A 16,539-nucleotide genomic window follows, 5' to 3' on the forward strand; every position below is an offset into this window, starting at 1 on the left:
TCCCCTGACAAGTAGCAGGAATTACCAGCACATTTCTAGCTTAGAAAATACACATAAAGAACAGGTAAGGAACTTGGATGCAAAGGTCCACTTCAGCAGTACTTGTAACAAGGACAGAGTGTATTTATATACATCAGCAGTGTGCTTTGAACTGACATAAATACATGTAAGACTGACAATATTTGGATTGCTTGCTTTCAGAAAAAGCATTAAGAAACAATAAATAAACAACTCAAAGGTCTCTGTGCAATAACATGATAAAAGCCACACTGAACTGAAGCCTTCTAAGTTTTAGCCAACTCCTTCATCAGGCCACATCTTCCAGAGATGATCTGAGCCATAATTACTGCCAATTCAGAATTTCCCACAAGTTTAGTTTCTATTGTTTGTTGACTTTAGTCATCTCCCAGCAACAATGGATCCTTACAATAGGGCTCTGACAGAAGAATTGTGGTAGAATCAGCTGCGAGTGCTTCATTACTGCATATTATTACCAGTCATGTCCCTCTGCAAAAGGTTATCAGAACACGACACCTCTCTTATTTCTCTGTCACCTCACGGTGCAGTCTAATCCTTTAGTCAAACTGATCATAAAGAAAGGTTTCAGCAACAAAGACCATCCAATGAGTCTGTGGCCTGCTATGAGGACAATAATCTCCAAGGGGGCAGGTATCTAGCTAGGAACAGCAATACTTTCAAGCACTGCAGTTAAATCTACAGGAACACATGTGCCAGATTCCTAACACATCATAGTTATCTTAGGTCACAGTAAACAAATACCAGGGGGTTGAGTTGCTAAAGCTTTTGTGCTAACTCTGCAAGGATGGCAAGTTTACTCAAACTTCTTTAAAAGGTTTCTGCGACTTCCAAAATGTGATTGGGATTTTAGCAGTAATATGTAAGGCTTCTGCTGGTTGGATTGTGGAAAATATTGTTAACAATACAAAACAAGCTGCCTACCCAGAATTTCCCCTTATACTCATATTAAAAATAAAATGGAAAAAAAAATATATATGTATTGCTGCTTCTCAGCATAGTTGGTGAAGCTGGAGAAAAGAGGCTATTTAGGTTTGTGCATGTTCACCTCACAGGAGAAATACTGTATGAGGTAAGAAGGAAGCATACAGATGAAATATTCGTCTCATTTCTGAAATTCCCCAGGGTACTTTCATAACATAGTCACAGGAAACTGCTACATCTGGTGAATATATTTGCTTGCTATACAAGAATGCACAACAGTTGAACATGTATTAGCTGTATCTAACATCCTGTATGTGGAGAAACCTGATGTTTACACAACTCACAGCTTCTGTGACCAGCTCATACACAATAAATGATTTTTAACATTCTGGGGTTTACCTTGACTGTATTTATTAGTTATCTGTATGAAAAAGCTTTTAAACAGTGCACTTCTCATGCATTTAAGTGTCAAATACTAGAAATAACTGCATATAACAAAAAAACAACAAATAGGAATACTGAAATTCCCTTGCTCATAGGAAGGAAAGCAATAGATTAAAAAAAATTGCTTTTCTCAGACCATTCTTGGAGTAACAATCTTCTACCTGATCTATAGAAAGAGGCTATAAATAAACAAAATATTCCCATGTTTGCTTATTATTTGTTATACTATAGAAGTCTCAGCTGAAAATCAGATCTGTGCATTGCACAAATACAGAACAGAGAATCAGTACTCTGAGTCTGTCTTTTAATTTAAGAAGGCAGAGAAGCAGTGGAAGAGAGATCAGTGGAAGAGAGATCAAGCCACTTGCCCAAGGTCATACCCCAAACCAGGTGGCTTAGTGACAGCTTCACTCCAAATCTGCCTTCCCACACACTACTCCAGTTGTTTGCCATGTCCTGAAAGCAACCTGTGATGGGATTAACGGGAGCTGCACATATTTACTGCCCAAGCGAGAACACAGGCTAGTTTCTGTATGGCATACATGAACAGTACTTCAACAGTTTCATTCTCTCTCAAAATTTCCCATGGCCAGTTTCTCCAGTGTTGAATATTTCCAGATGCTACCTGTACTTGGAGAAACACACTTAACTGTACTCAACACACATCTCCTCTTCACACTAAAGAAGGAATTTCTTCTCTTGTGGCTGTGAATTACCACCTGTATTTTTGCAAATGATAGTTATGAACTATATCATATTCATTACAGTTTGTGATTTTCTGTCTAATCCACTGGCTTCAGTGGTTTGGTCCCTTAATAATATCGGCTTCAATATTTTCTGGACTTGTTGAATATAAACCTCCAAAAAAAAAAAAAAAAGAAGATAAAAGTTAATCTCAGACAACCCAGAGCTAAACTTCACCCAACAGACAATTCATATATTAAAAAAGAGAATTAAAGTAATGTACAGGAAAAGGACATTTTACAGTTTTCTTCCAAGGATGTATATTGTGTATATGCCCATTTGACGGCAGCCAGAAGGGCACACAAAAGACTTTTTCACTTTGGGGGAAATCCAACACATTTGATTAATATTTTACTATGCTGTGAGTTGTCTTCATAGGGATCTTATGGTTGGATCCTGAAAGAGCTTTGAAGCTTCAAATTCATTTTAAGGGAGACAGATGTCTTTTTAAAATGCTGTACTGAAATAAACAGAATCCTTTCCCGTTCCCTCTCCTTTGTTGACAGCTAGCACTGAATGCATTATCAGGGCAACACTTCTCACTTCTGCTCTTACAACTGCCAGCTTCCAACAGAACCTCCGAGTCAACAGAACGAAGAGGTCAGCAAATACATAGGGCAGCCATCACAAATGACAGACTTACTTGCAATAGGCAGGATACGTGCTTTGTGCCGCCAGCATGTCAATGAATGCTAGGGCTTCTCCGCTACAGCCTTCCCCCGTCAGTTTAATAGCTCTACCAAAAGTCTAAAGGGAACACACAAAAAGGCACCCCTCTCCTATTGCTTGGACTAAGAGGAGATCTTGTGGGATTCTGCACTTTGTTTTGAAACTTGACAGATTCAGATTTTTCAACTCATGACCAGTACCAGACTGAAAAACAAACCTGTGGAAAAGCACTTGTGCACTCTTCCCTCATCCTTTCTATTTTTTAAATACATATTACTTTTGACTTCTTTTTACAAACCTAATGTCCTTTTTTCCCTTGCTGCTCTCTCCTTTGTTCTTAATTTATTCACTGGATGTAGCAACTCTGACGATTTAATTGTGCCTATGAAGCAACATTTTACTACAGTCCAATTAGGTCTACCATTTAACCTATGCAAATCAAACCATCACAGATGTTAGCAGAGGCAAGTAGAGTGGAGATAACTCATCAAGCCAGTTACTAGAAGACAGTACAAAACATATGCCAAGACAAATGCTGACTGAATGTTAGCAGACTAATGTGTAAGTGAGAAGGAAGCGGGACTTCATACTTCCAAAAAGCTTTCTCACCCATCTCCATAGTCTTGACATTGGGTTACAAACATTAGTTGAACCGTCTGTCACCCCTTCCTAATGACACTGCTACACAATACCCATTCAAACACACAAAGACTTGAAGCAGTCTAATTACTAGTCTAACAAAAGATAGCATGCATCCAGAAATTTTACAAACAGAGAAATAAATGAGGGAAATGAATGATACAGACAGAAAAAAAACAGAAGCTGTATGTAGAATTATTGACCATCCCAGGAAAAAACAAAAAAAAAAAAGAAAAAAAAAGTATTGTCACAGATTAGGATCAGCTGTGTACAGAACAAAACAAACCCCAAACTTTTTCTAACATATATAGGCAGAAGTTGCACAGAGTTTAAATTGCTTCTGCTTAAGCTTTTTCACCAAGTTAAATATGAGAAACATACACCATACTTACATATAGTCACGTATGTGGTGATATGCCAGTCAAGCATATATTCATGTCAGGACCATATGCAGAGCAATTTGCAAAAAGAATCTGAAATCTTGTCTTTAGCATGTCAGACAAAATTCCAAACAGCAAGGATATTTCCTGCTGCATGTAAGGAATGCTGCAGGCATTTTCAGCTCGGCCATTTCAATTTAAGAAAACAACACTAAGGATGATCTTTTCAGAATCTTTGAAGTAAACTGAATCAGAAAATTGACAGCCCTCCCAAATGTATAAAAACACAATCAGTCCTACAATGTGCCATTTTTTAAGGGGTGCCCAGAGCACTACATGGATTTAAAGGCGCACACAACAGTACATTCTTCACAAAAAAAAACCAAACACAAAACAACAAAAAACAACAAAAAAAACAATGAGACAAATAACAAGAACAACCATGAACATTTTAAAATAAAAGACACATGAGAAATAAATGTATTACCTTGTATATGAGTTGCATCTTTCTAAGTGCAGAAATGAAAGCAAATATCTGTGTTCGTAGCAGAGCAAAAGTAGAAATTCTCCTACGGATATAAGGACTGACTATAAAAATTCACGGTAGGAGGATGACTTCTGTAGATTTAATACAATCTGACACCACTGTCTGAGTAACAAGGTTCTACATTGCCTGGAGAAAGGCATCTGTTGCCCTGTGTGCTAGTTTGCTCATCCATCAATTATTTTTGTTTTTAAAAAAATGTTATATGCTATTCATTTATCTGTGGCTTTCTTTCTTTGAGACTTGTTTTTGCTAGTAACCTGGACTGACTGTATTAGAACACACTGATTATAATCCCATATGATGGTTCTCTATTTTAATGATACACGCAGAGAACCACATTACTCCAAGAGAAAACTGAAAACCACTAGTCCACAGGTACCTAAAGAAAAAGGAAAAATGAATAAACTGATCTTTTGTCACATATTTTTGCCTTGTAAATGACTCATTCCTAAGGTCAGGTTCAACACCACCAATTCATTTTTTCTTCTTTTAGGGGCTACATTTTAAAGGCAAAGGTGATTCATCCTGAATAGTGGAACTATTTAAAAACTTCAGCACGTACAAGCTAACAGCACTAGGCTGAAAGAGGTACAGCCTGTACAGCAAAGTGACATTAAAACCTTTTCTTATTTTCTCTTTGCAATTAACATGGAGATGATGCTAGAAAAATGCAGGCTATCCTGCATAATTCTAACCACTAAATCATATAGCACTAAGCAAAGTAGAACTGGAAGCAAGCAGAGGAAAATGGCATTCACAAGAGATGCTGCTGTTCTGTTACTGTTAATTCATGTTCTCACACCCATTCCATTATATATGACATACCAGTAAGATAAGAGTGGGATCAAAGAAAGCACTAAAAGATGCAGAATGTCCCCTCCCCATGTCACAAAGGGTACGGTTCTATCCAGTACTTGCTTCCACCATTATCAACTTTGATAATTAGAAAGTTACACTTCTAATAAAATACATACTGTGAGTTACTGGAGAACTATTAAATGCAGTGAAAAATATTCAAACTAAAGACTTCTGTCTAAGGTGTTTTACTATTTCCTTGTGACTCTGACTTGTCACGAAGAAGTACATGTTCTCAAGTAGTGCAGGAAAGTAGTGTGATATTTTATGATGTTAGCATTTAAAGACTAAGGAACCCAATTTGTACAGAGAATGTTAACAGGCGTACATAATTTTTTCTGCTACCACTCTTTGGACAAAGGAAGATGTATTTAGAATTGCTTCCATTTAAAATAAAATCCCTTTACAATTAGATTTTCTTCATTTTAAAAATAGGAACATTTCCATGCAAATTATACTTTATTATAATAAAAGAAAACAAATGCAGCTTTACCCTCTAATCAGCAGGCTGATTTTAGCATAATAAACACTATAAAAATAGCTCTTCTTAAAAAGCACTACCAAATAAGAAACACAGGAACTGTAGCAGTGTATTGGACTTGGAAATCACCATTGTCTTGGCACTACAGTGACCAGGACCAGGTGTTAAGAAGCACAAATAATTAATGCATTGAAGTGATATTTTTCACTTCAGTAAGACTCTTAAGGTAATAGGCTCTGCATTACCAGCTCATTTCATTTCCGTTTCTTTTGGAGTATTAGCTCTTCACGTACTGGAACTGTTTCTCATAACTTGTTCGTACCATCTTTTTCATTTATTTATTTACTTTTTCCACCACCTCAGATCTGTCAGCCCCACTGGAACACTGCTTTACATTTTAAAGCAGTCACTGCTGTTTTTTACAGAGAGACAGTTTAACATCAAATCTGTCCGAAGCTTTGGAAGATCCCCCTATTTTAGAATCCTACGTATCCAACTTGATAGCTGCTCATTAGACTACAGCTAACACGAAATTGGTCACCACATTCTCCATCTCATTTTCTTCATCTGTGGCATATCCCATGAAAATGACAAAACCCTCTCACCTCTTAATAACGAAAATGGGTAAAGTGATAACTTTTGAAATATGAAGTACAATGGGTTTATTATAGCATCCACACTCATGAATAAATAAACACACACCAGACATTCTAACTGCAGCAGTTTATAATGAATTACCAAATATGTGAGTTCCTGTCAAGACATTAATTTTGAACTTTACACCTACTGTGGCTGAAGGATGTAAACATGAACACAGTAGAAAAGCAAACAATCCCCAGGATACCATTATTTAGTATTTGCTATTATTTTTGTTTTATGATCCCTTGTTTCCTCCGTGAGATACATGGAATGTATCTCCCGAACTCAGTATTCGAGAACAACAGACCAAATGTCTTTGCACACTTCCTGTTCACAACAGAGAGAACGAAGTCTCTAGTAGTTGGCATTACTTTTCTTCTTGTTAGCTTCTGCAGAAAGTATCATATAACACTGGCCAAACAGACAAAGACAGCAACTGTGTAAGTTTTCAGTATAATCTTTACAAACCTTCCCAGCATTTGTAATGAAATGTTTTTATTGGATAGCTGCTCCATTCCTTAATGACAAAATAATATCTAAACTTGTTTTGGAAAAGGAGTATACAAATACATAGCTGAAAACTGAAGAATCAGCTCAAGGCAATTTTAGGCCTATCAATTTCAAAGAAAAATAAGAAAAAAAACTATCAATAATGAGCTATTTGTATACCTTAACACTATAATACTTGCAGTCTAAGCTGTTCTAATAACTAAAATTATGCAATATGGCTAATGCTTTCAACAGTGACCATATAAAAATATTTTCATAGGCATAAATTTTAATGGAAGCTTCCTACCAAAGTAATTCTACCACTGACAATGCAACTGTTCCCAAACTGGCCACCCAGAGCAAATATATGACATTCTCTGGCTTTTGGTCAGGCTACCATCCTGAAGATACCCCCTCACCTCAAGCTAACCAAACTACTTTTTAGTATTTCTATTAAAAAACGAGCACATTCATGTTCCACTATGCTGTCAGATAACACCCTGCTGCTGGCCACATATACCGTCAAGGATACCATGAAAATACCTTTCTGCAGCCTTTAGTAGAGAATTGATCTTAAACTTAGTATCACAGTAGTGTTTTCCCTCAGACAGTATTAGAAAGTTAATCAATTTGATTTGTGGGCTGAAGCAAAAATCAATATTTATTCTTTTCCTTTCAATTATTTTTATAGTCACTTCTCAATGCAATAAATAAATCAGTGTATCTGAGAGGCAGAGGGTCTAAATTCTCATTTACCATGGCACATTTCTAGTTCCTTCAGGGGTAATTTATACGCAAGTGAAAGAAAGAAATAATCTTAAATTATTCATTGCTAAGGGAAATGAGTGAACAAGGTCCTTACTCTAGAATAAGGGCACAAAGGAAACGCAATGCAGGCTAAACATTAACCCCATTTGAATGCTGGTATCAAACTCACGCTGTCTGAAGGGGACATTCCTTACTGACCCCTTAAATATATGTTCTTTTTGTTTTTACCATCATATTGCATAATTTTTTGTTTCACTTCTCCACCTGGTAGTAAATTTTTCTATTGCCTTGATTGAAGTGGCTGTCACAGAGACCAAACTTATTTTTGTTGGTCAAACCAAATGCAACCAAATATTTAAAAATAATTAAAAATGTATAGTAAGTTTGTTTTCCTGTTTTCTACACATTCCTGAATTTCCACTCACACTTTGTGATAACTCAGAAGGAAATTTTTATCCACATTTTCCACTTACTGTGATTTCACTAGTGGAAGAACAAACAAGACACGCCAGCTAGGAAAACATGAACAAAGTTACTCTGATCATCACTGGTGCTCATTAGGGATAAGGATGCAACAGAAAGCATCTACTCAATTATCTACTACAGCATTAAGGCTTCTATTTGCTGATCAGCAGAACATATACAGAAGACCAGTGAACTGCAACATGAACTTGGAGATCTCTCAGCGGAATACCTTACATAGGAGCTTCTAAAGACCACGTACGTTAATATTCTGCTAACACAACAGTTCCAGACACTGCTGTATAGCAATAGCTCATGGAGAGATCTTGTCAACTTTGATTAAATAGTCAGGCTCATTGTGCTATTTCTTATAATAGAATTTTCTTATTCTTATAGAAATAGAACAAGCCTTTTCTTGTTCTGTTTCACTTATAATTAAAATGCAATTAGCTAGATCAGCTTTCACAAATATTTCTCAAAAAGCTTTCCTTTTCATCTTGCACAAAGAGGAGAGGAGAGCAAACAAGATCAGCTGTTGTCATGGTAACATCGTGCCCTGGCAGGTGAAAAATTGAGTCCTGTGGCACTGAAAAAGAAGGATGAAATGTACTGAACCTAAGTATAACACCAACTGCAGCTCAACAAGCTCAGTGTTTTTTTCATAGATTGGCATCTTTTTAAGCAACAAAATTAGAGAGGCAAATGTTAAGAAAGTGTGAAGTCTGGTGTCATTAGTAATTCTTCAATTGTCTCAGAGTCATTTTATTAGGCAGAAGCTTATATTGATATATTGCACAGCTCCGAAAATCTATGCAAAGTTTAGCACAATTTAAAAAATATAAGTGACTTGAAAGCAAAAGATAATTTTTCTTTTCAATACAGATACAAGAAAAATAAGTAATTATGCATTAACCAAAATGAAGTGCTATGGGCCACTGCTTTTCCTGCACGAATTTTTAAGAATAGCTGTACAAAATTGTATGTTGATCAGTCTATGATCCAACTAAATCTTCCTTAAATCATATTAGCTACAGGTAAGTGCCATCCTCAAAACACTTCATCCCCCATTACGGAGGTCCGAACAACCTTTTGCCTTCCTTCCTTAGCAAGGACAAAGATGCAGGTAAGTCACAAAGCTTTCTGTTCACCTGCAGGGCTCTCAGGGGGTTGGAAATTGCCTTGTCTTATATCCCACTCATAAAGTTGTTTTAAAACCATTTTCAACACAATTTGAAAACCAGTAGAAAATAGAAATTTGTGATTTCTTATGTAATGCAATAGGCATTAAATCTGAAAGGGCTACATAGTTTGTTCTAAACAATCAAGGAGGAGAAATACAATAGCTAGCAAAATTAGAATTCACCAAAAGTGATATATATATATATTTTCAAATAACATGTCAATATTTTCTGAATTTTCTTAATGTTCATTCAACCTGGAACCTTAGTAATGGACCAAGTTTCATATTAGGTGCTACCCAATTAGAAACAAGTCCCTGCGTAAATAAATTATGCTTTGCCTTTCAAAGAATATGAGAGAATGGCTAAAAACAAGTATAACTAATATATAGAATTTTGGAGAAAAGAAACCCTTGCTTATGGAAAAAGGAAAGTAGATCTATAGTTTTTAAACAGTGGCTGCTTGAAGACTCTTTGCAGCTTTGAATTATAAAGATGATATTAAGAAAGGTTATTTGATATAGTGCACACAAAAACGGTGAGAGTATTATCACCGTAAGAAATAAGGCTTGTATATATTGGTAGACACGGTAAACATGATGGCTGTTTTTCACAAAGATGCACTTGGTAATTAAGACCAAAAAATGTTCATTGATTTGGGATTCCTCCACTGGTCGTAGGCACCCCTGCAAAAGGGGGCAGCCACCAGCAATGAACACTCCTGGAAATGTGTTGTAGATGATTTGACTGGCACTGAACAGCAATGTGAAAGCAGAGCCAGAGACAGATACTAACAGGAATCTTTCTGCATGATAGCACGTGCAAATTTGTGAGTCTTTAAGCCTTTAAGAACTACCACAACCATTTTGGATTTTTAATATATTTTGCTGTCATAAATCTACTCTCCATTTCTATAGTCTATAAGGACAATTTTCCAGGCATTTTTGACAAGAACAGAGAATAGACAAAAGTACTTTCTGTTAACACATCATAAAAAGCTACACAAAATCTAAACAATATATTTAGCATTTTTATTTTAGTTATCTACTCTTTACTAAATCTAATTAATACTGCCAGGGAGATATGTACTTACTATTCTGCCTTGCTTAGTATAAAATCAAGTGAAAACTAAATCAGCAAGGCCTCAACTCAGGCAAGGAACTAACTACTTAAAAGCTGTGGAATACCGAAGCAATTTATCCAGACTCTGTAGTATTTTCCTCTTCGTTGAATTCTGACACAAATCCAAATAAATTCCTGACTGCTTTTTACAGGATACAAAATCATCAGCTAGAAGTGTGCATTAAAGTTGCAATCAGACTTATCTCTTTGCTGTTTCCAAGTCTTAGCAAACATGTTATTTGGCATCTCCAATTAATTTTAAATTTGCTTCAACATGACTAATTAGGTGTATATTACCCTCAGTCGTTAGCCATTAATTATTTCATTACTTAGAGTTACATGTGGTAGCAATGAAATGTATCTCACCCCCACTTACTCAGAAAGTAGTCCTGTGTATACGCAATTGCATCCATCTTCCCTCCTTAATGACACAGGCAAAGAGAAAGAGTCAGAGTCTCTTTCTGCTCATTCATGCTGTACCACGTCATACTGTAAAATTAAAATTAATCTTCCTTACTAGCTGAGGCTGACCTTTTAGCCACTGCCTGGAAAGAGAACATCACTCCCCTCGGGCTGTTCAAGGGGAGGGCTTTAGTGTGCCTGACACCTCTCAGCCACCAGATGAGATGAGGCAAAAGCACATTGAAATGGGTAATTTGGTAAGGTATGATTAATTTTATTTACACAAGGCAGGCTGGCAAGCCATGCTCAGCCTCGTGCTTCCCTAAGTACCTGAGGCAGAGAAGCCTTTTGTGATCTATAATGTCAGTAAACATTTACATTTTGGTTTATTCTTTAAAAGTCAATAATTAACTGCTGGAGGCTGAACGGAAAGATTCTGTAAGCTTCCACTCTGCATCCAGCTTTCCATTACTAATCCCTAAACTAGACGAGGACATTCTGGGATTTATGGCATTTATATTCACTTAAATAACCAAAGTTTATTTAAACACAGCTGTTTTCAGGATAAAATCTTGACATACATTTTTGCTGCTCATTCATTTATTAAATGAGATGTGTAAAATACTTACAGAGACTGCATGAGGCTTTTGCCTTCTGTCACTCAAAACAATTCAAGAACTAAGAAATTTAATTTCTCTTTGTCCATAAAACCTTTTTAATACAAGCATGCATTACTCATATCCTGAATATAACTTTTAACATCTCTTTCTTGCTCTCATTTCATATAATACTATTTTATGTACTCTGTAAAAACGTGTATGATCTTCGTTGTGATTTGTAAATTTGCTGATATTTAATCAAAGTCTTATATTTACAATATAAATAACCTGAAAGCAGCTCATAAGTCTGAAGACCATAAAGGCAACCAACCAGGGAGAGACTAATCAGAGCACAGAAATTCATCTGCTGTATAAAATACCAGCTGATTAGCAAATAATCTTAGTTAAGGAGAAAAATCAAGGAGGAGGAAAAACAATTCAAAATATTTTTGATTTGTGAATTAACTGAAAATAAATCTTGACTCAAGTGACATGAATAGGGGAAATACAAAAACCCCCACCGTGGTGAAAATAATCCTACTCAAGGAAGTCTCAGAACATGGTGGGACAACGTAAAAGATTACTACCACTACTGCTGCTACTGGAATATAGTATTCCATTTTAATAAATTAAACGTTGACAATTTCTCATGCTGAATTAAAGATCAAAAGAAAATAATTCCAATGCTAATATTATTTAGCTTTAGGGGTTGTCATATGTAATTTTTTCCTTTCATAAAAATCAATTGTGGCAGCCACAAGTTTATAAAGCCTCATGGAAGTTCCCAGGAAAGGCTTTGAGGACACAAAAAACAAAGTAAAATACTGATAAACATTAGTCACAAATTATGTCTTATTTTCACCGTTTCAAATTGCTACGCACCAAAATGATGTTAAAAAAAAAAAAGTTTCTATACTTATAAATTTTAAAGCTTACTTCTAAATATCTTTTAATCTCCCCTGAAAGACACTGCCAGGTAGTATATGCTAAGAAATATAGTTCAACTGCTAGCTTTTGGGGTGCTTTTAAAGGCAGCATTTGTATGGCTCTTCATCCGAACATACGTTCATTCAGGTATCATTCAACTTTAGTCTACAAACCTCATGATCACAAAGTTTTTTCAAGAGACTTTAACAAACTGACCAACTGATCAAAGCTTAACTTTTAATGTAACATTTTAAATAACCGATGTGTCTCTGATTCTGTTTGAGCCCCTGATGAGCTTTTAAAGTAATTTAAAGGCTGTACAGCCTGGACCAAAAGACCAGTATCCAAGTTTACTCAGAGTTTTAAGCAAGTACAAGGCCAGTTTGAAGGAAAAAAATAAAAAATTGCAAGCAATACCAGAAATAGTAAGACCAACTCATTGTACTGTCTACTTCACCAATTTTCTTCTTTCTTTCATTCACAGACATACAAAGGGACAAGCCCATATTTATAAAACCCCTGCAGCAATATACACACCATCCCAAAGCCTGAAGGAGAATGAATTCAGTTTAAGTTCTGGGAAGATGTAGATTACTTCCATTTCATTTCACCTGAACTTATTTTCACTTCACAGTTTCTGAATCTTGCACATGGTGCAAGAAAATACTTAACAAATAATTTATCTTTATTCTTTAAAGATAAAAGTTATTTCTGCTCCACGTTTCTTAAAACTATCAAAACTATGTTTCCCCATGAATCATCAATTGAAAAATGACAGAAGTAAAAAAGATAGAGAAAAGAAGATATTTGATTAAAATAAGCCTCACATTTCATCTTTGCATAGAAACCTCCTAAGCCATACAGAGGATAAAAGCATAATTTTTGAGCTTATCAATTAAAAATGAACCCAATTAAAAATGAAACATGAAATGGATCTCTCACAAGGTAATTATAATTCTCTATGCAAAACAAATCCTTAGAGACCATTTAAAAATACAAAAAAAAAAAATCCAGCATTTTAGACACTTGAGACCAGATACTGTCACCATATTTCTACCTATTATGAACAGCATTAATGTATAATTTTTATTCATATTTAAGTATTTTTCAATTATTGCTCTTTTTTCCTGATGTATTTATTTGTAACAAGGAATGCTGAGAGATCTTCAGTCCTTAAGCAAATTAATTAGCTCTGATAAAGCCAAAAGAAATTAGTTTTGGTTAAATACAAGCTAACAAATTTAAGTGATGCTTCTGAATTTCAATGGGCTGAATTTCAAAACAGAAGGTTAATCAAAAATGAGATTCAATTTATTTCCCATTATGAATAAAGATTTTTAAATGAGGGAGCATTTCTAGGGACATGAGGAGCTCCAAAAAGGTAGTGAGAATATATGTGTTCATAAAGATAGCTGACTATCGGGATTTCTTTCAGAATAAACCTCAGGAAAAATAAAAGACCACAAGAGAGCAGAAATAAACCAGTCAACTACCCTCCCTCTTTTTAAAATACCCTGTACTGCACAAATTCATGTTCTACATGCATTTGAAATGTAGTGTAGAGACATCAGGTGCAAATGCAAATGATGCTAAGCTTTTCTTCTTCTTGAGATCTAGATGAAATCTCATACTGACACTATGTTTAAATTACGTTGAGCATCACTGAATTCTCTCATATGGCTATCAATATTGTGAATAATGAAATTAAAAAATTAAAGATAGACTCAGCTGCACATTCATGAAGTTTTCTAAAACAGATTTTAACATCAGTAATTCTTTTTACCACCTATTGAAGAGTGACACCTGCTTGCAAAAAAGTGATTACCAGAGATAACTGAGGAACCAGAGATCAGATATCTTGACTGATTCTCCTGCTCCAGTGACAATCAAAATGTCTGTCATTCTAATAGGCATCATAGCACATAAAATACTGATATTTCTCCTAAATTCCCTAATGCAAAATATATAGGTCTGGAACTGCTGTTTACAGTATTTCCATTGCCTGTAGTATTACACAAACTTCTGTTTTCCTGAGAACGTACATCTATGAGAACCGTTTCTTAGCACCTCATTGCAAATGATATCTATGTTTGTGAAGAGGCTGCCTTTTACTGAAGTATCATTTTAGTTTTAACATGCATTTTAACATGGAAGAACCATGATTGTGGAAAATCTCATTTCAGTATGTGAAAATCATGGGCTTATTCTTACGATCTGTTGATGGAAAACCAGTGGTTAAACACGCTGCTTTTGATTAAATGGTTTACGTTTCATCATACATATTCAACTTTGATTTAACAAACACTCCAGGCCTTCATAGGTAAACTACTGATTTCAACTCAAGTCTCTTGAACAGAGGCTCTCTTGAACAGGGATTATTTATCTCCCTGCATGCATGGATCCTAATGTTTTATGAGACTAAACTAAAACAAACACAAGCAAAAAGGAACGGGGAGTTTCTTTTGTACAGGTTACATGCATGTAAGGAAATTAACTGGCATTTTTGGTTGCTAAAAAGAAAAGTTCTTCCATAATGTTTATGTGATTTTTTTTATCTACATACAAAAGAACCCATGACAGATGCCAATTCCAAAATACAAAGCCAGAGTCTGCACTGTTTTACTCTTCTGTATAGTATTCACTTATTTCAGTTTATTTCATACTTTAATCTAGAGCACAGTTTGTCCCATTACAGCACAGTTTATAGCTTGGTAACAGAAAGTAAAATTTACAACCTGAATAGGCTACTTCGTATGTTCTACCAGTCCCCTCCGCCAGAAGGAGAACTACGAAGAGGGGAGCATATATGCTTGCCTAAGCATGCCAAATTATATCCACACTCACACATGTATGCCAGTCAGAAAAAACACAAAAAACAACTAAAACAAATATCAGCAACCTGACAATTCCAGAGTTTCTATAGATTGAAGATAGCTGCTGGGACAATCAAAAAGAAAATTCTAGATATGAAAAATTGTTAAATATGTTATCTTTTCACTAACAAAACATAGCTCAGACAGCTGACCAGATCTGAAATCTCCTATCCATCTAATCCAAAACAACCCCAATTTTGCTGTTCTTTAAAAGTCTGTGCTAGTCTGACAGTAAGCTTACCTTTCAGCTTATTATAAGAGAATTGGCTTGTGCGTCCAAAGTTTTTTTCCGTCTTTATTGCCAAGCCTGTCTCATAGAAATAAGGGATAAAATTTGATTTTAGGAATGCAAACTCAATTTTCATAATAAATTATGATTTTGCTACTTGCAAAGACTAGCAACATTTAGCTGAGTGTAAAAATCTTGTGTAAGCATTTTATGAGTCAGTTGTACAATTTATTTTTTCAGCAGTTAGAAATAGATGTGTGTTCTCTTGGCTTTTCCTAAAATAGTAATAGTAATAATAATAAATAATAATAATAATAAAAGAAAACAAGAAAAACATGACCAGGGATAGCAGACCTCTCAAACTACTACCAACATGATCATTTTGTCAGTTTGAAGATCTACCCTTGCATATATGGTCACAGGACAGCCAGAGTCATGTATTTAACATCTGATGACACTCAGCAACATAAAATTATGGTTTCTCAAAAGGACTGTACATATCCAGTAGCAAAGTAACGCTAGAAAGAGGCCCTCTTCATGGCAGAGCTAGGCAAACAGCATGTGGCAAACAAAGGAAAAGAAGTCATCTATCTACCATCTTACAAGCAAATTATTTTTTTGGAGTTTTTGGTGGAATTTGCAATTAAGGTAATTTTTTGAAAAACTAATGATTATGTTGTAAAATACATCACAGCCAAAATTCAAATGCCTGTCTCTACCTGTAAGATGAAACACATGCTTTCTCCCTTAAGACTCCATGAAACCTTCTAGAGTGTGCAGGACATGAATACAGGGCCAGACCTAGCATTAGTTTATCATTTACCTCAACAGCAATGACAATGTTTTGACTTTCTTTGAAATTTGCATATTCCTTCATTAGTGCACCTTTCCCTCCATTAGTGGTTCACTTTTCTATTTTGTAAGGTCCCATCAAATTAGTACGGAATTTCCACAGGAAATCCGGTTACAGGCTTTCTTCTCCATGCCTGATTTAATCATAGTTTCTTTTCCTCCAATTTATGATACATTTAATGCTTGAAATTATTTTTAGATTGATTTCTGATAATGATGCTTATTATAGTTCAGAGGATTATTTTTCCTGTCTATCTTTGGCTAATTCTCAAAGATTTCT

The 16,539-nt window shown here is 35.3% G+C and overlaps 1 protein-coding gene across 10 annotated transcripts in view; it reads right to left on the reverse strand.

The window, feature by feature from the left end:
* The window catches only part of RIMBP2 (RIMS binding protein 2), a 155,454-nt gene that overhangs the window by 66,077 nt on the left and 72,838 nt on the right, over positions 1-16,539 (reverse strand). The window contains exon 1 of one of the 10 annotated variants that reach the window (XM_013173416.3): positions 10,754-10,906. The exons of 8 other annotated variants lie outside the window; for them this stretch is intronic. Coding sequence is in view for 1 of the 2 variants with exons in the window: in XM_013173406.3 (XP_013028860.2) it covers positions 4,324-4,341 (18 nt within the window). In the remaining variant the exon portion in view is untranslated. Of the gene's footprint in view, positions 1-4,323; positions 4,343-10,753; positions 10,907-16,539 lie in introns of those variants that run through there. One more of the 10 variants, XM_013173406.3, reaches the window with a different exon arrangement.

This window comes from Anser cygnoides, chromosome 17, assembly GCF_040182565.1.
Source record: "Anser cygnoides isolate HZ-2024a breed goose chromosome 17, Taihu_goose_T2T_genome, whole genome shotgun sequence".
Taxonomy (NCBI): domain Eukaryota; kingdom Metazoa; phylum Chordata; class Aves; order Anseriformes; family Anatidae; genus Anser; species Anser cygnoides.